The sequence below is a fragment of the Brachyistius frenatus genome, unplaced genomic scaffold (genome assembly GCF_029030835.1).
Source record: "Brachyistius frenatus isolate BFR_SWC_R1_liver_20210118 unplaced genomic scaffold, ASM2903083v1 Contig_96, whole genome shotgun sequence".
Lineage (NCBI taxonomy): Eukaryota > Metazoa > Chordata > Actinopteri > Embiotocidae > Brachyistius > Brachyistius frenatus.
Window position 1 is genome coordinate 1,091,132 of NW_027210695.1, and position 25,182 is coordinate 1,116,313.

Below are 25,182 nucleotides of genomic sequence, written 5' to 3' on the forward strand. Positions count from 1 at the left end.
TGAGCCCGTTTGTTAAACTCTTTGAGTGTCCAATTCCCAGAAACAAAAGAAAAATAGAAAAAAAAAATCACAGGCAATCAAGCTGAATAAAATTAATGCATTATTTAACTGAGAGAATTCAGTGGTTTTCTCTTCATTCACGGCCATCTGGTTTTAAGTTAATTGTGAATGATTCATTTCTGCTCAGCTCATCACTCATAGATGATGTTCCTGTGGGAAGCGCCGTTAGATTTTAAGTGGATGTTTAGAGGACATGCGTAAAATCAGAGACAGTCATATTGATTTATCAGATTGGATATGTTTTTTGTGTTGGGTAAACAATGAAAATACAATAAAGCTTGATGATTTCACAGAATTGCTTCAGCTGCTTTGCATCTATATGGACTCATTGTACTGTATGCGCTTTGGTATTGAGCGGCTCTTTGAAGCTGTGATGGCTTTACAACCCGTCGGTCCCTCTTATAGAGAGAATAAAAGAAGGAGTGAGCCCACAAAGCTGGAATATTAATGCCGTTGAGGTTCTCGCGCAGCTTCTGGTACGTTGGGACTGTTTGACAGCAGCGGCTCCGAATCCGTGGTGATAGGGTGACAGAGGCACAGATGAAACGGCAGCTACACGGTTCCCAACGAGGAATCATTGATAAAAGCATGCTGGATGCTGTTGCAACGCCTGTCGCCTACCTCCGGCTCACCTGCGTGTCGCCATGAGGAGGGAGCGGTGCTCGCTCAGCACGTATAACCTTCTTGAATATTTAAAGAGGAGGAAATGAGGCTGCTGGTGCAGCGGCTGTTCCTCAAGGTCTCCGTGGCTCCTCGGTGTCCCATCCAGAGTCTCTGTGACCGAGCCCTCTTTATCAGCAAGATGTAGGCCAAGATTTCAGCTTGGACTGCTGCTGCTGCAGCGACTGAATAAGCTTCTTGCCTGGACCCCAGCAGTGGGACCAGTGAGTGGTTGTCCGAATGCTACGTGACTGAGTTTTCAAATCAAAAGCCCTCTAATGTTCCATATACAGTCAGGCCATATACTAGGTTTTGTCCTCGTTTCTTTTTCTGGAGGAACTGCAATCCTAAAGCCGGAGATATAGTTACTCTTAACTACCCGTTCACGTATGTATGATGGCTCCCTCGTGTATCCCGCGACTGTTTGGAGTGAAGTTTCTTCATGTCCTCGGAAATTAACGTGACGCGTGCACAAGATGCAATAAGCAGAAGCTGTACAGGGAAGTGGAAGTTAGAAAATAAACCGGAAACAAGTCCAACATCGTTACATCCGCCTTCAGCAAGACGTGTTGGAAAAGTGACGACGGTGGCCGTTTCAGCCGCCTTGTCGTCAGACACGAGCTGAGACCAACTGTCGATGGGGAGGTTTAAACAACTCAGTCAATAAACATAATACATGTCTAAAAGATGACATTAGAAGCAGCTCTTGATCTTTCCTGATTTTTATAACCTGCAGGATTATTAACAGCTGCGGGTCTTCATTTATGTGATTGTTTAAATGTGATCCTAATGATGTTTAGTCCAGCGTCCCTCTGCAGCATGTGTAGACATCTGTTAGCTGTGGCAAATGTAATGATCGTATTGATCTCAGCCGCCTCATCTCATCGTTTATTTATAACCTCGCTCTGTCCTGTCCCCCTCCCTTTGGTCTCACGCTGTAAATATACCACTTTGTTAAATCTTAACAAGCTTATTGCTCATTACCTGGTGCTTTCCCAGACTATTTTTGGTGCAGCAAATTAGAGTCACGATGCATTCAGAGAGAGCTGACTTTTGCCATTTGAAAGCTTCTTTCCATCAAAGTTGTCAGATTTCATCTTGATGTATTTCTTGGAACAGAGTCTAAAGGTGATACTCTAAATTCCTTTCATCTCCTCTTCAGTCTCATTTCCCTCATTTTTTGTGGCTTTGTTGTTGGCTTCAGATAACATTTCTGAGGCAGGAGACGGCAGCGTGATCACGCGGACGAGCTGCTCGCTGCGTTTCACTTGGTGAATCAGCATGCCGTCAATCACACCGCCGCTTCTCCTTCCCCTGCTGAGAGTGATGCACAACTGCCAGGGTTTGTTGTTTTTGTTTTTTTCATCCTGGAAGCATGACTCTCCTGCAGAAACACACCTCCATTTAAAAAAAAAAAAAAAATGGAGGTCTTGCTGTAATCTGGGCCGACAGTCGCCCACACAAGGAGGAAGCCTTGTCCACCATTTCATTTATAGTTCACCTTCTAGGCATGCTCGTACACTGTTATACACACACACACACACACACACACACACACACACACACACACACACACACACACACACACACACACACACACACACACACACACACACACACATGCAGCCTGACATATTGCAGTGCTAGGCAGTTTGCCCAGGTAATGAGAAGTGTGTGTGTGTGTGTGTGTGTGTGGGGGGGGGGGGGTGGTCCAGCAGGTCATGGGTAAAATAGTGCTTGAGAATGGCTCGGAGCAACAAAAAAAGCTCAGCTCATCCAAGTGGAATTTTCTACTTCCCAGCTGTTTGAATGGACTATAAAATAAAGTGTTAACACTTCATCATCACTGACCGCCGCTGAGACGACCTCGGATGACATTATTGAACGACAAAATCTATCAAACGTAGCGTATTTTACTCTCTCCGGATGCTCATTGAACAGTTGACTCAACAATCAAAGCCTCGTGATCATCGTAAACCGGTTGTTCTGCTTTTGTTAGGACGCTCTGCTGCTGGCCAGCAGTTGACAGCATCCAGGAGTGTCAGCATCGCTCTCATCACGTCCCCTGAAGGAGTTCTCCGCTGTCCTCAGGGCCCCAAAACTCTGTGTGTGTGTGTGTGTGTGTGTGTGTGTGTGTGTGTGTGTGTGTGTGTGTGTGTGTGTGTGTGTGTGTGCGTGCGTGCGTGCGTGCGTGCGCACTGTCCATCACCCTCTCCTCCCGCCTGACTACTGAAACCACAGCCGAGGTGAAAGTCCACTTAACGGATGCGTCGAAGGTGCTCTGTCACGCAAGCCCCGCCATGTGCATCTTCACCTTTTTCTATTTATGCGGCCATACGACTGCTCCCCCTCCGTCTCTCTGCTCGCTCAGTCCTGTTTCCGCCGCGGTGCACTCGCCCGTTCGTTTCTCGCGATTTTTCTGTCCTGCCCCTCTCCATTTTCGTGTTATTTATGGGAGCGGAGCCGGGAGGCAGTGTTTCCTGGGAATAAAACTTCACCAGGTTGCGTTTTTCTTGAGAGAGCGAGAGCAAAATAAATATTACTGAATCGAAACAAACTTCCATTTGCAGCATTTTTGTTGCTGTCAATAATTCAGCGTGGTCGAGATACAGTATATACACACTAAGAAACTCTGGTGAAGCATATGGTTGATGTTTACACCTCGTATGGGTTTCCTTATTTTATTATTGATGTTTGTACATGGGTTACGGATGTTGTAGTTGCAATATGTCAGTGTGATAGAAATGTACAGGCTGACTTTAAAATGAAAAATGGCAATTGTCATTTTTACATGACTGTAAAAGTAATTACAGTTTGTATAAGATACACAGTGCATCTGTATACACTGCTGTGTATGCTGCACATGTTGCATTGCCACCTGCTGTGATTTGTTATTTGCTAAAACACTTTTATTTCCCTTCGGGATTAATAAAGCGTTATCTTATCTCATACTTGCTAAATTCCTCCTCTCCCTCCTGGCTTGTGTGTTCATGTCTGTGCATTTATTCGGAGCACATTTGGTTTCCGACGTCGGCTCGATGGCAGCACATGAAGACGGGGTGTCAGCATGCGTTTAGTGAGAGATAGCGGTTACAAAATGAGCCACACGCACCACCAAGTTTATAAAACGCACTCGTGCAAATGTCTGGTCTGATGTTTGCATCTTTTTCGAGCGTCTTTCTTTGTGCTGAAAAGATAATTGTGCTGCTTAAGAAAGATTTTGTGCTCTCCAGAAGCCACAACACTGTGAAATGTTGTTTGAGTCGAGGCCGTAATCTGTCAGGATCCTGACAGAATGGCCTTTGGGGAAGAGGCAGACTTAGAAACATTTTCTCACCCCATGGGGTCGCAGCATTTTCTTTAACTCGGCTCTAGGAAAGAAGGATCGCCGGCTGAAAGATGAGCTGCAGAGAGGGTTCGCTGCACTCTGCTGAGGAAGTTTACCAGCGCTGCTGGAGCACAGTGGGGATCGTTGAGTCTCACGAGCATTAAAGCAAATTGTGCAATTGGCAGAAGGGCTTTTTCCTCAAAGGAGGTGAGCGTGATTAGATCCATTCCCTTGGGAGGGAGATTTATGAACTCTAAGCTTCTTTATTTGTGCATGACCCAAAGCACACATTTACAAGTTTATGAGTGTTTTCAGCGCTCCTTTGTCGTCATGTCGCTACGAAACAGTCGCAGTTTGGTGATTTAGGCCCCAGAACAACTTGGATAGGTTAAGGAAAAGTACATCCTGTGTTTGACTCATCCATCCACCCTAAACTCCTCCCTTTGTAGACCTGGTCCCTCTTTATACTACGTCACCTGACTTCCTCCTTTGCTTCTGTCATAAATTCGAATGCATTCGAGGTCACAATAAATATAAATATGGGTTAAGTTGCGCTAAAATGCTGCTCATATAGTCTTAAAAATGTTCTTTCTTCTGTTGTAGGCCAACTCCCTAAAGAGATAACTTGGTTACCAGGCCAAAAATGTTTTCCTCCCCTATCTCCTGTTGCCATGGTAACAGCTGGGTCCTAACGGTTGACCTTCGCTTCCTCCATAGTAAACACTAAACGTGAACTCCACAGGCCCTTACATATAATAGACACATTTGTCTGGGAAGTTTAACCTTTGACCTCTTGACTTTTGTATTTTTATTTTTGGGCTTTGACTTTCGCCTGGATTTGTCTATGGTCATTAATGCCGTGTTCCTATTCAAGATCTTAAGGACAAATTGAACTTTAAGAGTAATTTGTCATTTTCCCACTAATGTTTGTCCATCATCGTGACACAGACAGCATTTTATCTTTGATGAAAACTTGGTGTAACTTTTTAAATTTTAGACAAATCGTCAAAAGAAATTATAATAATCACTCACCACAACACATCCTTGATTTCTCCCAGACTCCAAATTAATTATCCCTCTGTTGCCTTAAAGAACCAAAACAAATCATAAGAAGAGTTAATTAACACCTAATGTTGTATTTTGACTGACACTGCTGGAAAGGACATTCAAAGGACTTTTTCTATTAAGCAAGAAAGTTAATATAAATAAAAAAATTAAAAAAAACATTAAATCATCTCAGAAAGTGATTAAAGTTCTGTTTAACATTCCGTATACGTCGTGTCTTTGAATAAAGGGGAACAAAACATTAGAAGCATTATTGTTCTGTCAACCTTCAGAAAAATGTGATATTTTCTTGTCTGTAATTGAAATAGATTAAAGATACAATAGTGCACCAGTCCTACAAAATGATAATGTGAATGCTTTGGTTCACTTTCAACACAACAGGCCAGAAACATGAAGCACTTTTGCTCCGTGCTTGAATATCTTTGAGATTCCTTCCCGCTGATTCGAGGATTTCACGTCGTCCATCCCGCGAACCGATGGACTTGAGATCTTCCTCCGCTCACCGACCCAGCTTGTTGTACGCGGAGACCCTAAAATCTCGACTTGGATCGCAGATTGACTCGACTCTTTGGAAGTCTCCCCTCACAACAGAAAGCCGGAGTTAGTTAGCTCTTTGGGAATTCTCGTGGTGTATGAGGTCCGTGAGGATTTGTCGCGCTGCTGTAGCTTTGAGACAATATTGCTCCGCTCCCCGGAGTCTTTGTGTAACACTGAGTTATTGTTCATGACTCCTGAAGGACAGATGGTGCACAGATTCTGAATTATAATGTGTACTCAGACAGACATCACTTGTTGTATTTAACTGACAGCTTTTGGGATTTTTTTTTTTTCATTACTTTATGATGAAAAGTACATATCAAGTGTAGTTTGTGCAACTAATTTACTTAATTATTACTGTTTACATGATTACTCTGTCATTTATTTGGAAGTTAGATGATTTAAATGTTATAAGATGGTCAGTTATTTATATATATATTATATAATTGCGTGTTTGGTTTGAAGAAAATCTGAAACTCATTCTGAAGTTTAACAAGTCAAAACCAGCTGATCTCTGCTATATTTTCTGAAATGACTTGATCCGATGAGTTCAATTTTTGATGAATTTTCTGTGCAATCAATTCATCAATTAGTCGACTCGCTGTTTAAGTGCTAAACCATAATAGTTAACTGAATCAGTGGACTTTTATTCTTAAATTTTGCTTTAAAATGAGATCATTTCTTTCGTTGCAGCCCCCTGGAGCATTTTTCTTGATTTTAACTGGTAAAAATCAATATAAAGTAGCGACCTATTCCTGTCGAGAATCAGACGTATCGTATGCATCGGATCCCGCATTATTCCACGCGACGCACGCTTGAATATGTCGACATGTTTTCTCTTGTTTGATTGTAAAAGCAAACACTGAGCATGTTGCTTCTCATGTCACATCAAGCCGTTTCTAAATTGAAATGTAACGCGGGAGTCGCATTGAGACGGTCGTGCCTCTGTTTGATTCCTTTGTTCCTGCCTGACGCGACCTGCCACTGAAGACGTCTTTGTTCTGGCACTGCTTAATTTAGACTGAGATGACATGGGGCTTGGCAGCCCGTCTCTCCTCCTCTGATGGCTGTTTACGAGGAGCCTTTTGTTCGTGGAAGCTCCGAATTCCTCGGTGAGATTGTGAAATCCAACGTGTGGTTTAGTAAACAAAAGTTCTGGAAGAAGAAGTTGCTGTGGTTGTTGTGGGTGCTGCGAGAGGACCCGCAGGTTGTTTGGGCTGTAATTGGTGCATAAACGTAGTTCAGGCGTCGCAGAATCTTTTGTCGATATCTATCTGCAGAAAAAAAAAAAAAAAGGATGGAGAGCGATGGAGAGCGATGGAGAGCAACGCTGCTGGTCTGGCAGAGGAACAAGACATGCGGTGGTGTTAACCAACAGTTTGATATTTTTCGGTATTTTACTGTCTGAGGTTTATTTTTTTGTAACAGGAAAAAAAATGCATCTTTTTTTCTTCTGTGTTTGCTCTTCGTGACCTCTGACAACATAGTTGGTGCTGATTTGAAATTTTAGTGCAGAAATGTCTTCAACAGAGTTGAGCTTTTGTCCTCTTGTATTTCTCCCTCTTGTTCTTCTCGATTTTCTCCGAAATCTTCTTCCTGTTTCTTTTTTCCTCCTCATCCTCCTCTTCCTTTTTCTTTGCTCTCCTTTTCTTCTCCTTCCCGTGCCTTCGTCTTTGACTTCTCTTCGTTCTTCTATTTCCCTCCTTCTTATTGTCATCCTTTCTCGTCCTCCACCTTCCTCTTCCCCTTTCTCTTTTCTCTCTTCCTTCTTCCAATGCTCCATCGTCTTTTCCTACTTTGTCCTTCTCCATTTTCTTTTTTTTTCCCCTCCTCATCCTCCTCTTCCCTCTTCTCTTCCTTTTCTCCTACTCTCCTGTGTCTTCTTATTTAACTCCTCCTCGTTCTTCTCACTTTCTTCTTATGCTTCTTTTCCTCCACTTTCTTCTTCCTTTTCTCTGTCCTCCCTCTTATTGTCATCCTTCTCCTCCTCTTCTTTTCCTCCTTCTCATCCTCCGCCTTCCTCTTAATCCTCTTCTCTCTCCTCCTACTCCTCATCGTTCTTCTTCCCCACCTTCTTCTCCTCTTTTCTTTTCTGCCTCTCCCACTCTTATTTCAACAGAAGTAGGAGGAGGAGGAGGAGCAGGAAGTTCTAATTCTGCTACATTTCACAATTGGCCTACCAATCAGTCGCCTCCTCTCTTCAGTTTCTCAGTAGATCTCTGTTTTGATTTAACCGCTGACGTTCAACACCGTGTCTGAGACCACTTCTGCTTCTGTAATATATTTGTGTGACTAAAACTGCCAGCTGCCATGGTGATGCAGCCCCTACGCCTGTCACTCTATCGCACCATCACACAGTCTGCCTCCTCAGCTGTTGTGGTGCTATCCTGCAGTCACTGAGCGCAAAAGACCGGTCCTCTCGGTCCTCCCTCGTACTCTCACTGAGCACTGCAGGAGTAAATCCTCTTTCCTCCACAGACCAGACCGTCCAATCCTCTCTCTTCCTTGTACGATGTACATAATAAATTGTCAGGGTTCTTTTTCTCGTTGTTGGCTTTTAAAAGTCTTTGCTCCAGTCGGGCTAAGTTAGTCCTCGCTTAGAAGTATTCTCTTAGCGACGTGATTTTATTCGTGTCTCTTTTTCATCATCCGAGCAGCAGCTTTATGTTGCATTGCATCAGCGTACCGTTGCGGCGTGTTGTGTGATGCTGACCCATCTCTTCCCTTTCCTCTTTGTTGCTGCTCAGGAGTTCGCTGCACTGACCAAGGAGCTGAACGCCTGCAGGGAGCAGCTGCTGGAGAAGGAGGAGGAGATATCGGAGCTGAAAGCAGAGAGGAACAACACGAGGGTGAGCTGCCGACACGCATCTTAAAACACTCACTGTTTACTATTCTTTTGACATTTCGAACCAGAAGTGAAGGTGCTGGATTTTTTTTTGGATTTTTTTTTTTGCCATCAAGTCGCCTTTATTTGCATTCCCACAACTCTCTCCAAAGTTTCACAACATTCCCCCAAATTTGTATGCCAGAACCAGCAAAAAAATAAAATAAATAGCGAAAGCCTGCTGCACACTGCGATAGAGAGTCCTGAGGTAGCTTTAGCTATCTGGTTGGTACGGTTTTAAGGCTGTAGAGGCACCGAAGCAGCCATGCGCACTGTCTTATTTCAAATGCCCAGACATACCTCATTAGCTCCCCATATTCTGCCTGAACATTTTTCCACTTACTTTACATGGATGGCTGCTCAACAGTAAAACTAAGTCCAAATGGCACTGATGCCCTGCAGTGTCCACTTCAAAGAGTTTGGAGAAGGAAAAACAAACAAACAAGTAAAGACATTAGCTGATCAGCTTGATTTTGTGCAGCTGAAGTCCTGTATCTTTAATAAATAAACATTTCCCTTTCAGAGCACAGCCCCTGCTGTTGACAGATAAGACTCTGTTTTCCTTCACAGTGCTGATTAAGTGTGGATTTTTCAGTCTTGCACTATCTTCCTCTGGTGGAGGCAGAAAAGTTGAGCAGAACACTGACTGGAGAAAAAAGAAAAGAAAAAAAAATCACAGACAAACAAGGCGGTGAGCTGCAAAGAAACGGGGACAGACAAAAAGTCATTTTCAGTCTCTCACTTTATTATCACCTCAAATCCTCTAACGGGCAATTACTAAGCAAACCCTAGTGAAGCTTGTTTTTTGTGGCCGGTAGGGTTTTTTACAGTTCATAATTAAATCTGAGAAGGCATGTAGAGGCAGTCAGTGGACTGAGGAGCAGCCAGCAGTTGTGACGACTGCAGAAGGACGAGTAAACTTTTTCTGTTTGTTCGGGATGAGCGTCGCAGCTAAAGTGACATGAATGTACAGTCGCAGACTCAAGTGGTGCGGAGACATGAAGACAGAAAGGGTAACGATATTTACTGAGCAGGATTAGACTGTGGCTGCTCTTCTTCTGAAGGCGGCGTAAACATTGACTTCCTGATCGGTCCTACAGTGGACACGAAGTTGTCTGTGTGGGACGATGGACTGTATGTAGACACGATGAGTCAGTTTTGCCAGACAGGCTAAAGAAGAGGGACCAGTTTTCATTGTTGAACTGTTTTCTATTGAAAAACAAGACAAATTTCACAAGCTAGATTATACTTGAGGCAAAAAGAGGATACAAATATTATGGATTGTGTCCTTGTTTTGTTTTGTTTGCCATGGCAACGGATGAAATCCAGATGCTCGAGGCTCAGACTTCACGCTATTGGTGAAGATTTTTGGAGCTGGCTGGTCAATTTTACGTTAATGGAGGGAGGTGGTTCCATTTTGGAAAATAGGCTTAATTGCTGTCTTGCCAAAAGTTAGATAAGAGCAGCACTGCCGTCATGTCGGCACAGGAACTGTAATGCGGCAGCCACCATTCGGTTCAGTTCACTTAGAAGCCGCAGTTACTGAGGCTGCCTTTTTAGTGTATTTGTAGTGGGAGAAGTGCACAAATTTTTTTTTTTTTTTTTAAAAAGAGGAAGACATTCTTTTCCAGAATATGTTTCCCTCTGCAGAATAGCAACTTCATTCTGCTGCCAGAGGACGTAGTCACACTTCAACTGCAAATACAACAAAAAGGAAAGATCATTGGATTTTCTCACGTCTTTCCTAACTCTTCCACTTCATGACCGGACTGCCTTAAAGGATTACAGCCTGCAACTGTCATAGAATAAAAGGAATTTCCTAATACGCAGCATAAAATGTGCGTTTCTGTTACATGGAAACAATGGAATTACAAAGACTGCCGTGCAGCTAGTTCGCTCCACAGTTTTCTCATATTAATCACCTATACATACATACACAGACATAAAACATGGCATCCCAATTGAGAGCAAACTTAACACTAACTGTATGCGATGCTTGTGCACTTTTTCTCACCTGCAAATACAAGAGAAGTGAAGACTGGACACGGGGAAACAGCTCGTCTGGATCTCACCAAAGGAAACTAAATTGACCTACCTGCGGTTTTAAAGTTAAGAAATCAGCCGCCACATGATCTGGTGTAACATGATAATCACTAGAGAAGGTGTCTGCAATCATTCATTCGATGGTTAAACTGAGAAAGGCAAGTTTAGCATCAGCAATTAGCAATATTAAGGTGACCCGGAAATGATGTCATTGCTGTCTTCTTCTGCCGCTAATTGAAACCAAGATGAATATCTGAGAGACTATATTGGATGAAAAGCTGTTAGTTGACACTGAATGTTAAACGAGGCTTTTGCTGCCTTTTGCTCTCACCTTCATCTTTCCTCCCTGCTAATTACATATCGTTTTATTTGAGTCTCAGCGAGGATCTTTTCAGAGCCGTATTAAAAGATGTAGTTCTTCTCCAGCAGAGATAGCAGAGGGAGCTTGATTTCCGAACCCACGGTTCACCACAGAATCCATTTAACCCAGCTGCAGCGTGTCAGACAGCCTCGGCAGCAGATGTCCGGGTGAGGAGAGTGAAAGTACGACGGGGATGAAAGCCGCTGAGATTCGTCCAGGGAAGAACGCGGAGGATCCTTTCGAGCTCGTAACTCCGCCCTCTAACCCAGATCGTTATCGCGGAGGGGTTATGATATTATTCCCGCGGACGACTTCTGAGACGCGACGAGGCGTTTTGGAGATCTGCATCGGCGCAAAATCTGCCACGCCGTGTTCGCGACGCGGCGCCAACGAGTTGCAAAGGGAAATGAAAGCAGATGATCCCTCGCACTGATCTCGGCAGTAACAAATCATGTTTTATCTCCGCAGCATGAACTGGTATCGTCTCTCCCAGTCACGTCTCGCTTGTTTACTCTCAGTTGTTGTTGTTGTTGTGTTGTGTTGCGTTGCCTTTCTTCTCAGTCAGCCTCCCAGCGTTGCTTGACTTCTCTGGCCTTGTGGAGCTTTTTGTGCCCGCAGTTGACTTCACATGGTACCTAGCAACATCGATTAACGTAATCCTTTGGCGCGCTGATTCTGAAAGGATTGAAGTTGTATTTTTTTTTTTTTTTTTTTTACATAATTTATAGCGTTACATTGACGAGGTGTTACATATGTATACGACATCATTACCGGAAAGCATTTGTTGAGTCTTCTATTAGTGCACAGCTAACCGCATGGTTTGTGACTGTAATAACATGAATCAATGCAACTGACAGTTATGTGAAGGATGGTGACTGCAGTGATTTATATTGATGATTGTAAAAGGGTTGGCCACGCACCAAAAACACATTTATTGCCAGTAATTTAATAAAAAAAATGTCCAACTACTGGAAGACTAAACCTTTTTTTGTGTGTGTTCTCCATCAGGCTGTGTACATTATTCTTTGACAGCCTCATTAGATGGTTGAAAAGCCTGATGAAGCACACGCATAAAATCTGTCTTCCCGTACTTATAAAAAGAAAATGCAAATTTTGTTAATATCCTGGATCCCTCAGTGTTTTGCTTGTTGTTTATTCTGCTGTGTGGAGCGTTCATACTTTCGTCAAAAGTGATTCCCCCCGTGTCCTCCTCCAGTTGCTGCTGGAACATCTGGAGTGTTTGGTGTCCCGACACGAGCGCTCTCTTCGTATGACGGTGGTCAAGCGGCAGGCTCAGTCTCCGTCGGGAGTCTCCAGCGAGGTCGAAGTCCTCAAAGCGCTCAAGTCCTTGTTTGAACACCATAAAGCCCTCGATGAGAAGGTACGTATACCTACCTGCGTTATGGTGTCAGCCCAGGCAGCAAATGTCTGTCATTGTTTCATAATTTAACTGCATTACATTTGAACATTTTATTATTTTACATTTTCTTGCTCAATAAATACACACAAAAAAAAAAAAAATTATGTCCCTTGCAAAGCACAGATTTCTATGTAGATCATTTTTGCACTTAAGCTAATTTCCTAATCCAAGTATATACAGTCACATGCAGTTATTGAGAAAATAATGCATTTTGTTCCGCCTTACTCGTGTGTGTTAGATATTAGTACGTTACTATATTAGTGGATTGCAAACTTTGCCTCTGCTGTGTCATGTGTGTGTTTTCCTGCTGTCGTCTGCTGCTTTTAGCCTCTCCATGTCCCATTCAGCATTTCTTCCTCCCCCTCACAGCCTGCTGATTTATGACCTTAGCCCCCTGCGTGATATCACCCCCGCCCCTGTAATCCATTCATCTTTTGCTCTAAAAGCCATCATTTATAAAGCACGTCCGACGGCGTGCTGTTCAAGGTAATAAAAAGCCGTCTTGGGTAGCAGCTGCTCGGTTGAGGGGTGGCGGTGTGTGTGTGTGTGTGTGTGGGGGGGGGCAATCCTGATTTGGACCCGGGCTCATTTTTAATCCAGGATCAACCCTCTTCTGAGATCTGGCGTCCTATTGGGTGATGCAAGTGACTGTTCCATCACAGCCAATGACGAACCTCGAAGATTTGGCGATGATTCACAGACGAAGAGAGGAGTGATGGAGGGGAATCTCCTCTCAGCTACCGCTGCTTAAAAAGCAATACAAGCCTCGTAATGACACTTTGAAACCAGAGCGAAGTGTTATTGTGAGGATAACAACGGGAAAGAGTGTAATTCAACTGCATGTCCTGTTATTGATATGGTCCTTCAGAGAGGAGATCGTGATGCGTTTCTTTATACAGTATATATAAAAATATATATATATATTTTTTTATGTTTATGTTTTTTTCAGGTACGAGAGAGACTACGAGTGTCGCTGGAGAGGGTGTCCGCCTTGGAGGAGGAGCTCACAGCAGCCAATCAGGAGGTAACAGCTGCCACAGTTATATATACGATCTTGAACATTGCACTACATGTAAATATTTATGTTGACGTTGTGCGGTGACGTATGCTCAGTGAGTACAGATCTACATATGAATGGATTGAAATCTCAGGTAAAACGAGGGCATTTTAGTTTTATTCGGTTGTGAGAAGCAGCAGCAGCTGTACTGCGTTCGCTTGTACCGGACTGTCGTGATGAAGAGGGCTGAGCCTTAAATTCTCTTTTTACCAGTTGGTCTGCATCCCTACCTGCGAGCTCTGGGCAATGACTGCAAGAATAAGATTGCAGAGCGACTCGGGAGGGCAGGAGGTCGCGGGGAACAGGGGCGTCTGGACTTGTCGGCTTTAGAGCTTTTAATTTGAAACAGAAACAGGAAGTCGCGCTCACTCACTCAATTAGTTTGCCTCACTGCAGCGGTCCAGCCCCCCAAAAAGTGTGAGCTTTTATATGTTGAAAGTAAGTGCTTAAAATACATGTTCTTCATATATACAGAGCATATATGCAAATGTAAGCCCAATTAACAAATAGGATACAAATTACTTTAAAACTACTGCATTCGATAGAATACTACACCGTTCATTGGTACTTGTGTAGAGTGATGTGTTCCAACTCACAGAACAAACATATGTACTTCCTGCTTGGTTGTGTGGTTGTAAATCTCTTTCAATACTGTGCTGTGTCCAGAGTTGCATCCTGTTTGTGTGTCAGCCCACAAACAATCACAGCACCTCCGCAGGCTTCACTCACCCTCATCCTTACAGGGACATAATAACACAGCGCACATCAGCGTCTGAAGCGCGGCACTGACAGTAAGAGTGTCCACTCTGCCCGTCTGCGGTGGCCTAACTCCTCCTCAACCTCCTGGCTTCGCAGAGCTGGAGCAGCTCTCGAGCTGCAGATGGTCCTGTTCCAGCTGAGAAACACCCTCGGGCTGGTACTTCACAGCCTGTCAGACATGCCAGTCTGACACTTGGGCCTAGAATAAAAGTCAGTAAGGAGCGGAGAGGGAAGAAGATGGAAGAAGAGAGGGGAGTGAGAAGCAGAGAGGGGAAACTGTTGGGAGGAGAGTGGAGTGGGTGGAAGGACTCACAGAGACGGTGGGGGAAGAAAGCAAAAAGAGCAAAGAGAGGCAGAAGACAGAAATAGAAACGGCAGGTGGGAAGCAGAAGTAGCCTGTGTGTGTGTGTGTGTGTGTGTGTGTGTGTGTGTGTGTGTGTGTGTGTGTGTGTGTGTGTGTGTGTGTGTGTGTGTGTGTGTGTGTGTGTGTGTGTGTGTGTGTGTGTGTGTGTGTGTGTGTGTGTGTGTGTGTGCGCGCGCGTGTGTGTGTGCGCGCGTGTGTGTGTGCGTGTGTGTGTGTGCAGCGGTGCACTTGGTCAAAGCACATCTGCCAAAGTGTGGAGACAAGAGGGAACTGGAGAGAGTGAGGCTCACCAAGCAAACTGTAATTACATTTTTGGACAGAAGGGAGATGCTCAAAGGTGCTCGAATCCAAGAGTCGAAAGTGCATGACCTGAAGATCCTTTTTTAAAAAAGGAGTGAAGAGCTTAAAGAATACCGTGACAGACCACCGGTATATAACGCTGTCCTTCATTTTTCTTTGACAGCTTTTGTACAAAGTAATTTTTATCTGAATTGTAAAGTCCGTGACAGACATCTCAGCATGGATGTAGCACTTTGATGAATTTTTTTCTCACGTCACACAGCTGAGGTTAGAAAAGAGCGTACAGTACATGTGTGAAGCTGTCCCTCATATATGGTTAACAGCACACTTGTCAGAGCTGTGGACAGATGAGTGATTAGACCTTGAGGCGGTTAAACCGGTTCACCAAATAGAAATGTCCTCACTTCAGATGCTCCAGGGAGGCGGGCAGAGCCGGCAGCCAGCAAACTGGTAATTGATTTGGTGATGGAGGTCTGGTATGAGTCCCTTCCCCCTGCAGGGATTCAGCAGAGCCTGAAGAAATCGGCGACCTTTGACCTCCTCTGGTCACAGGTGTTTAAGTGGCCGCACACTGATGACGGCCAGTGATTGCAATTTGCTGCCGTGGAACAAACGACTCGTGACGGTGATGGAGTCTACGTGAGGGCTGATTGTTTATTTTTTACAGTACAATCAACATCAATCAACACTGGCACATTTTGCAAAGAGCTTGCATACTGTATGTGCCAGGTGGAGCTCAATAGGTCATTTGCACCCATTGCAGAACAGAAATAGTCAAAGCAGATTGATGTAAATAAAGAACAGAAAAAAAAGAATATTTCTGTTAAAAAAAATATATATATACAGTCAAACAAAATAAGAATATGTAAAAAATCTCTTTGAACTTTGAATTTGAATTTCTGTAAGTATGAGTTTACTGCGTCTATTAGCTGCCCTTGTTTTCTAACATCTGATCATTTTCCTTTTTTTTTTTTTTTTTTTTTTAAATGAACTGCCTTCAAAGAGGAAGAACCATTTTACCCATTATAAATAAAGAGTTTAAAATGTCCACACTAATCTTTTTAAGTATTTTTTTTTTTTAGCTATTTTGATCCCTTAAGCTAGATTTCTTATACCGAGCAATACTTTTAACTATTCATGAGAAAATAAGCAACAATGGGACTCAAAGTTCAGAGAAAAATGTCAAAACGCTAAAAACTCTTAACAACAATAAAAAAATAAAAAAAAAAAGTTGTTCATGTAGAAGCTAATACATCCGACTAAAAGTAGGTTTTTATGTTTCTTTTTTTGTCGTAATTTCCGCTTGGAAAACACAGATTTCGGTAAAGGAAAGAGAACTTTTAAGTCATCCAGTACAGAAAAAGACTTGGATCAAATTATTGAGAGTCATTCAACGTGTCACAGGCAAGTTTCAAAGTACAAAATAAACCAAAGGCTAAAAACAACAGTTCATGAATATTTTGTTCATGCAGTTGCGTGTGTGTGTGTGTGTGTGTGTGTGTGTGTGTGTGTGTGTGTGTGTGTGTGTGTGTGTGTGTGTGTGTGTGTGTGTGTGTGTGTGTGTGTGTGTGTGTGCGCGTCCACATACATTTTTTTCCAAAGTGTTTGATTGATTTTAAATTAAGCGCATTGCACCAAACTTGCATGTCCCCGGCTTTCACCTTGATGTCATCAATCTTTTATACTCTTAAGAACACCCCCTGGCGAGCACACACACACACACACAGATCACACACACACACACACACACACACACACACACACACACACACACACACACACACACACACACACACACACACACACACACACACCCTTCAGTCCTCCTAACATTTGTCCAACTCCTTCATCACATTAACTGAGGCGGTCCTCTCAATCCAAGGAGGAAGTCGTGTCGCTCTGCTTCTCGTCCCTCCTCTTCCTCTCCATCACCCGTCTGCCTTTGATGAGCGGTTGATCAGGCGCCATCAAACAGAAAATAATAGGTGGCGTGTTCATTTTGCATCTGGCGAAGTTCTCCTTGCTGTAATTTCCGAGCTGGAGATGCGTCTGTAGCGCTCCGTTCATCATTTGTTGTGGCTTCACGTCAGGGGTGGTGTCGGCGATTGATCTGTGAGCTGGAGAAATTACAGACGGTCTCGGAACAATGGTATGGGAACATACGGAGGCCTAATTATGCCCTCGTTAAAAATAATGAACAGAGGCGCTCTGTAGGCAGCGTGCGGCACCAACGAAGAAGCTGTTGAGTCGTAGCTAAGCCTTGTTTATTGGAGATGGGAGATGCCCTTCTGTTCCCCACTTTTAAAGACATCCTGACATTAACTGTGACTCATGCTTTGGTGTCAATGAGAGCAGGTTAGGATCTCAGTTTAAACCAGATTATGTCCGATTCACTTGAGAGTGTTGTTTCTTTTATCGACAGTCGCGTCATTGATTGTCCTCCAGCTCACCTCGGACTCGACAAATATCTGTCGGTGGGAGAAATACAATTTTCTCCCCTCATACAGAGAAGTGTCCCAATTTATCTGTTCTGAACAAAGATGACCTTTCAGTAACTGTATTATAAGCTATTTTTGAAGCAAACTGTATCAATACTCTGGAGTTGTGATGCATCTAATAACATATCAGGGCTGCCTGGAAAATCCTAATTGAAATCTCTACAAAAAAAAAAGAAGGAACATGCAGATTTGAGAGTCCTGGATGACAAAGAGATTACAGCATTTCCAAAGCTTCTGAGTCCTCATGGAGTGGAAGCAGCAGGATGTAGCTTTAATCACATCATGCAAACAGCACGCCACATTCACTGTAGTATTTCAGTGTTTGTTTGTTTGTTTGTTGTTGTTTTTTTGGTGGGGGTGTGGAGCTGCTTTTTTTTTTTGCCTACGGAGAGAATAAGAGTGACATAATTTTCGCACTTTTATAACTGAGAATACCTACTGCTCTACTTTCAGTAGTGATGAGTTTTTTTTAGTTTTTTTTTAAGGGAAGTTCCACTTTCAAACACAGCGGACTTACCGACATCGTTTCTTATCTGTCAAAATTACAGTCATCATTGCACCACTTACACTTATATTGAACATAAAAACAAGGATTCCCTGTAGAGGTTATTACTAAAACTATTTTTAACATCCACCACAGTTTACAGACTGACTGCCTGCTTCCACTGCTGCACTCACTGAAGTGTTTTTTTACTTTTACAGTGGAACATACTACCTGTGGATATCAGGGAAGCTGACTCAGTAAATACTTTCAAAGGAAAGCTTCAAACATATTTTTACTTTAGCCTTTAACTAGTTACACCTTAAGATCTCTTGCACTACTGAGCCGTTTTGCTTTATTCTATATTTAAACTCTATTTTATTTGATCAATGTTGCATTGTGTTTAATTTGATCTGTTCATGAGCATTTGATCTCTTTTTCTTATTTTAACATGTTTTGATGTTCTTTTATATCTGTATGTAAAATGCATGTCATTTTTGTTGTTGCTGTAAAGCACTTAGAGCTGCATTTCTTGTATGAAAGGTACTGTACAAATCAAGTTTATTATTATTATTATTATTATTATTATTATTGTTCTGATCATGTGATTGCTTGTATTTCTTTCCCTGTGTTGACTTTGTCGTGTTCACAGGTGAATACATTGATAGAAACGGTGCCCAAATCTGATCAAATAAGTTGCAGAACTTTCCTTTGATACTACTGGGCTTTTTTTCTGGTCGTGTTTCTGAGGTGTTTTCACATAAAGGGAAGATCACACATGAATGTTTTAAATGGAGACAAAACTAAAAGCCTGCAGGAGTAGTCTGGCAGTGAGTCCAGGTGAGTTCAATCTCCCTGATAACTCGGCTCCACCCTCCAGGTTCCTGCAGGAGGAGCGTCCAATACTGAGGGTAGGAGTCTCACACTGTGGCTGTATGATGGTCCTAAATTCTGTTGTATTTTTAAAGCTGCACTGGCATATTTACCACGGTGCAGCTTTATGAGGAGGACGTTTCACAAGAAGTTTCCACAAGTTTTAGCTCCTGCAAAGTCTTGTTTTGGAAAGTACAGAGTGTCTGAGGCTTTAAATTGTTTATGAGAAACCCGTAGCAGCCAGATACACTGTCTACCTTCCTCTTCCCTTGCCGTGAGGAGAGCTATAATCATACGGTGTCTGCCAAGAAAGAAACTTAATTATTATTTTTGTGGGTCACTCCTCTGACAGGATTATGACTCCAGGACGGTTGCTGAAGGTGGTGAGACGAGGCATGAGGTCCGCAGAACATGATAATTACAGTGATTGTCTTAGGGCTCACATGCTTCCTGCTTTATGTCGGTTAAACACAAGTTCACACAAATTCCTGAGCACAGAGACATTCTGTAATTTACTGGTGTTACATAAGAAGGAAATAATGGCATTTTCAATTGGCTCATGTTGTAAAACCCTATTGAAGGAAATGCAATGCAATATGAGCTCAAAAGTCTGATCTTGTTTACTCTGTGTTTCCATTTGCATGTAAGCATCTTTCCATTGTGTCTATTTCAGCTCGTGCCGCTTTGTTTTTGTCCTGCAGATCGTGGCCTTACGGGAGCAGAATGCTCACATCCAGAGGAAAGTGGCGTCTGGAGACGGAGGAGAGGACATACTGGAGGGCAGTGAAGCTCAGCAGAAGGTCCATGGCAAGGTGAGCTGCCTTGATAAAACATGGAGAAAAAAAAAAGCATGTTTTGGTTCAACTTTCTCAAGGTTGCATACAGTAAGTAATGCTTCCCCAACAAGTATTTCAATTCATTCGACTGGGCACAAAATTTGCGAAATGTATCACGGTATGGTTCAAAAGTGTCTACATGATGCTCTGAATGCTATTTCAAAGCCTTAAAACATGACACTGCAACAACTCTCCTACTAGAAAGCAACAAAGTAAACTGGTGGAAGTTGCTAATTTCAAACAAAAAAAACTCAAAAGATCAGTAAATAGAGTGAGTCTAAATCATGTATTTCTTGAAACTACCCACTAAGACAATATATATGCTTAAAACTATTTTTTTTATTTTAAATGCCAATTTAATTTTAACATGAACACAAAAGTTCCAGAAACTCAAGTTAAAGGTGCATTAAACTATATTGTAACACTTAATTGAGGAGTTAATACTTACACAAGTATTAAAATGAGGTAATACATCTTAAAAATGACATTTCAGATGCTCCATAATATTTCACAATCTGTATGGATGAGGTTTTTTCGTAAACAGGATGTTATCACAGTTTGCTCAAATGTCACTATGGTTTTATGTATTCCCAAAATGTACACAAGATTAAACATACACATATCTTCAGTTTCAAAATCAAAGCCCTCACAATTATTGTTTTGTCTGTGCCACTGGTTTGTGACTATTACAAAAATGATTCATATTTACTTCCCCCTTCGGTGTTTTTTTTTTTTATTATAACACTTAAATATTTCACATCTTATCGAACAGCTTTGATCATATATTTGGCTCTGCATGTGTTCTGAAGGTGATCCACAGTCAGATGAGAGCTCTCGCTGTGTTCTCAGCCTCTCCCACCATGAAGGAGAACCCGTCGACGTCCGCAGCTTGAATACAAATTTGTACCTTCTGATTATTAATTTAAAAACAGACGTATAACCTGCATCCACATTTGCTAAATTAAACTGATGCTGTTTTATGTCGGGAGCATCAGAGCCTGAAATGACCAACCTCAAAGGCCAAAGCGATATTGGGAAGTTTTGACATGCAGACAGCAGCGGAGGATACCTGGGTAGATCAATGGAGATGCTATTACTTTGGCCGGTCTGCCGGGGGAAGCTGCTCGGGGGAGGGATGTCGGGAGTGAAGAGATTAAGAGCGTGCGTGCTGAGGGATGGGGTAATGAAGAGACAGCTATCACCTGCTCTGTTTTGTGCAGATAAAAGAATACGAATGTGTGTTGTGATTATGTCTGTGTAGGAAAACCACTCACCTTGCAGTGATGGTGAGGGTCATTCAGTGTCGCTGCAGTCAGAGCGACTGACAGACACGGCAGCGGCCGCCATCGAGGGGACAGTGACAGCACCTGATCTCCGGGACACACACTTCTTCTTGAACGCACAAATCTTGTCCACCTGATTTAAGAAATACATGCACGTATGCACTGGTCGTCATGAATGTGACAGGTGGAAAGAGGTCAGTGGGAGGGGAAGGAGTCGGAGTGAGAAAGACAAATGCTTGTGAAGTGCTGAATATTGGCACTTTCAGCTCTGAGACCTTTAGCACAGCCCCGGATCTACCTCGTCTCCAGCTAATGCACACTGACAGAAGAAGCCAGCTGCTTCACCTCCTTAATTTTTTATTTAGAAATCATGCAGCACTGCAGTGGTCCTGCATTATTTCCACTGCCCTTCACTCCCGTAACAGCTTTACCGAAACATTCTGGACATGGGTGAAGGATTGGCAGCTGATTTTCCATAATTCAAGACACGCTACACTTATAGATTATTCAGATCACACCCTGGTTACAATACAGATCTCTGTTATTAATTCCTATAAACATACTAGACTTTTTTGGTGGTACAATAGATTTTTGTTGTGTGGCAAAAAACTAACTATTGCAGTTTTCGGAAGTAAATGATCCATCAAATTTTGAGCTTTTAAGCCTTAAATGGTCGCACCTCTAATTTGGACTTGTAATGTAACAACTGTTTTGTTTTGATTACTACCCCCATATATTGTGCTGCGGTTTCCATTCAAGCATGCACAGAATGTTAGTTTAATTTTCCTAATATTTTTAATGTTTCTTTTTTTTCTCATATTTTTACACTTAGCGTTAAAGAACCCTCACGGCACTTCACTACATAGTTTTAGTTTTTTGTTTTTGTTGTGTGTAAAATGAAGGTCAATGGAATTTTGTTGCCCACAGCATTAAGAAAAAAACATTTTAAGGTTTTTTTTTTAAGGTTAGGTTGTTACTTACCCACAAACTTCACTGTGATTAGTTTTAGAGAAACTATTTGTTTGATGGAAAGAAGTCCTGATTTAATTGTTTCTGTAAAAACACATTTTTAATGTGTAATTTGTCATTTTCTGAGAACCACACACCAAAATCTGTTCAACTCTCTTCTACTGGAGTGGCAGCAGATGTTTCTGAGGCATACACCTCAGAAAAGCAGTTAAAAGTACAACGTAATTCGGTTGACATCTTAAAAATGTCACGTAACTCTTGCGGGTTGTATAAAAGATCGTACACTTAAACTTTACCCCCGTCCTAAAAAAAACAGGTGTCTGAATGCTACAGGACGGTGAAACGAGCACAGTTGCGTCATGTATCGTCTGCGAGACCGCGGAGGCATTTCGCAATAAAGTAGAGCTAAATCCTTAAAGTCTGTCCTTTTTATGAGAGCGGCTCATATTAAAATCAGTGTGGGTCCTGTTCCCTGCTCAGGTGAATCATTGATCACAGGCATCTGGCACAGAGGCCCAATTAGGTTTGTCGTCGCAGATGGATGGGCAGCTGTGCACGATACTGCAGAGACAGAATGAAGAGTTCACTTACAGCTTACAGCAACTCTATTTGAGCATAAAGATAAAAAAAAATCTGCATGCAGGGCTCGTGTGTTTTATTCAGTGGTGATAATAAAGTTGTTTTCTGATGCGATAATCTCGGCTCTAAACGCCTGTGTAAGCTGAATCTCTCCGGTATCCCCCTCATTAATCTACCTCATGCGGGGACCGAGGGAGCTGTACAGATAGGAAAAAAAAACAAAAAAAAAACAGTGAAACCTAATCAGATTACTAATGCAAGTGTCAGAGCAATATCTCCAAAGGAGACTGGAGTGATTCTCAGCCACCGAATCTTTGTCACCGTTCAAAATCAAAGCGGGAGCAAGAGCCGAAGCCTTGGAGCTCCTGAACTTGAATTTATTGGAGTGCTAATGTGTGTAACTCTCAAAAGGAGACACGGTATCTGAAGTGGAAGCAAGACTGATTTCTCAAGGCCCACTTCAGTTCAACACAGGAAGCCAGGGCATGAAAGGAAATCCCAAAAAACGCTCTCCTCCCAGTTCATCTTCAGTTATTTGGTTGACTTGTTTTAATTTGTTGTCTCATCGAGGTTAAAACAGTTTTAAAACCTGCAGGAAAGTGTTTTGATTGACAAATTTACAGACATTAGATTGTTGATTTATCTCTTGTAGGTGGATATGATGCAGCCTGAATGGACTTGAAACACAATAAACAACAAACAAGATGATTATTTAGCAGTTTAAGATCTAAAAATCCACAAACTTGACCAAACAAAACCAGAATACCGCAGTTGTTCTTGAAACAAGGAAAATGTACGTGGGGGCAGTTAAATATAAAATCTATCCTCAGCAACACCAGGTTTTAGTTACAGTATTAACTCAACACACAAGGACCTTTGTCTTCTCTGTGAAGTATATAAAACATGGCTCCTTCCTCATTTGTTTGAAGTTTAGTTCACTCCACATAACTTCCTCCCTTTGTCCTATTATTTATCACATGATTCGACATTTAGGGAAATATTTGTATTCACTTTCTTGCAACAGTTCAACACCAGTCTCAAGTCTGTTTGCTAAATATGAAGCTGCAGCCAGCAGACAAATAATTTAGCTTTATCAGAAATACAGGAAATGAGGCAAATCAGTGTAAATTCTACAAGCACCTCCAAAGCTCACTAATTAACATGTTATAGTGTGTTTCATTTGTATAATCAGTACTGATTAAAGGTTAGTTGATTCTGTTACGTTCAAGCAGAGCAAGCCCCCCTACCGCCAGTCTTTATGCCAAGCTATAATCATCTGCTGGTGGTAGCTTCGAGACAGGAGAGTGCTGTCAATCTCCTCGTCGAACTTGCAAGAAAAAGAAGCACACTTGAATAACTGCTCTTACGACTTTTAATCTTTTTCACTAGTCTGTCATTTGTTCATAATTATCTGGGTGTTTTATTCGCTAAAAGATGATTGGAAATTGGTACAAAAAGTAAGAAAACAAAACACAAACAAACAAAAGATAGTTTTTGAAATGGATATTTTATGCACTGACAACCGAGTCGTCCAAAAGAGTTTCCATTCAAATTTTTTTAAAAAAAATGCCCTATCCAAAAACAAATCCTTGCTGGAAATACACTGGAAGTAACAAAAACTTAAAAATCATGTCATTGTGTGCCTCATGCTAGTTCTGCACGATGTTGATGAACGTTTCTTTCCCCGCTTTGTTCACCTTGACCTCCGATGTCCTCGATTCTCAACCCAGCGTCTGTCCAACGGCTCTCTGGAGTCGGCCCACGAGGCGAGCCAGGTGGTGGAGCTGCAGGACCTGCTGGAGAAGCAGAACTACGAGTTGGCCCAGATGAAGGAGCGCATGTCCTCCCTCTCCTCCCGGGTGTCCGAGGTGGAGCAGGAGCTGGAGACCGCCCGCAAGGATCTCATCAAGTCAGAGGAGATGAACAACAAGTACCAGAGGGACATCAAAGAGGTTACGGCACACACACGCGCGCGCGCGCACACACGCACGCACGCACACACACGACAGAGAGATGCACATGAACAAGGGAATAACAGTTGCAAGAGAGACATCAAAGAAGGCTAGCAGCGGCCTAAAAAGAAGCTCCTATTTGCATACGCTCTCACACTCCCTCCCTCTTTACGACTGTATGCGTCTCTCACATAAACGATACAAGACGCACTGCTTTTTTTTTTTTAAAGCACAAAAAAAAAACAAAACACCTCTCCTCTCAATATTCTGTAAATCGCCACGTGCAATTCGACCGACCGCGGTAGGTTATATCAACACTTCTCAAGGACACGCACACATTTGTTATAAAGACAAAGCCTCGAGGCAAAACAAGCAGCTGTTTCTGCATCTGCCACTTGTTGCTTCTTGGACGCGCCTTCGAGATGGACTGTCGACATGTGAAGCACGAAAACCCGTCGTTAAAAAGACACTTTTTTTTCTCTCTCTCTCCAGAAACGAGGATGTTTTGTTCTAATTTGGCAATTAACAGTCCAACCACAGTCCCATCCAATACATGTCAGCGTGAGCCAGTGAGGCACTCTGGATATGAATATATGCTGATGCCCCCGTGGCACCTCGCCTGAAATAACTATTGATTGCTAACAATGTAGGCAGAGGCAGTTACTGTAGCCTGGCGAACACTGCCTTATCGGGTGTGTTAGTACTCTGCACTGCCTCCTCTGAGAGTTGCAGTTCATTCAGCTCCCTTTTTTTTTTTTTTTTTTTTTTGCATGGGCTTATGTCTGCAGCAATTCTCCATGCAGGAAATGAACACTGATAAAGTTCCCATCATGAGGGAGAAACTTGGCTGATGGCAGCAGAGTGAGATAGAAG

At 42.6% G+C, this 25,182-nt stretch overlaps 1 protein-coding gene across 8 annotated transcripts in view; it reads left to right on the forward strand.

Moving 5' to 3' along the window:
- Positions 1-25,182, forward strand: part of ppfia2 (PTPRF interacting protein alpha 2) — a 151,314-nt gene that overhangs the window by 97,211 nt on the left and 28,921 nt on the right. For 7 of the 8 annotated variants that reach the window (XM_069711029.1, XM_069711032.1, XM_069711033.1 and 4 more), the window contains 5 exons: positions 8,398-8,499; positions 12,155-12,319; positions 13,308-13,382; positions 19,392-19,502; positions 24,088-24,309. In XM_069711029.1, coding sequence (XP_069567130.1) covers positions 8,398-8,499; positions 12,155-12,319; positions 13,308-13,382; positions 19,392-19,502; positions 24,088-24,309 — 675 coding nt within the window. Of the gene's footprint in view, positions 1-8,397; positions 8,500-12,154; positions 12,320-13,307; positions 13,383-19,363; positions 19,503-24,087; positions 24,310-25,182 lie in introns of those variants that run through there. The other variant, XM_069711036.1, reaches the window with a different exon arrangement.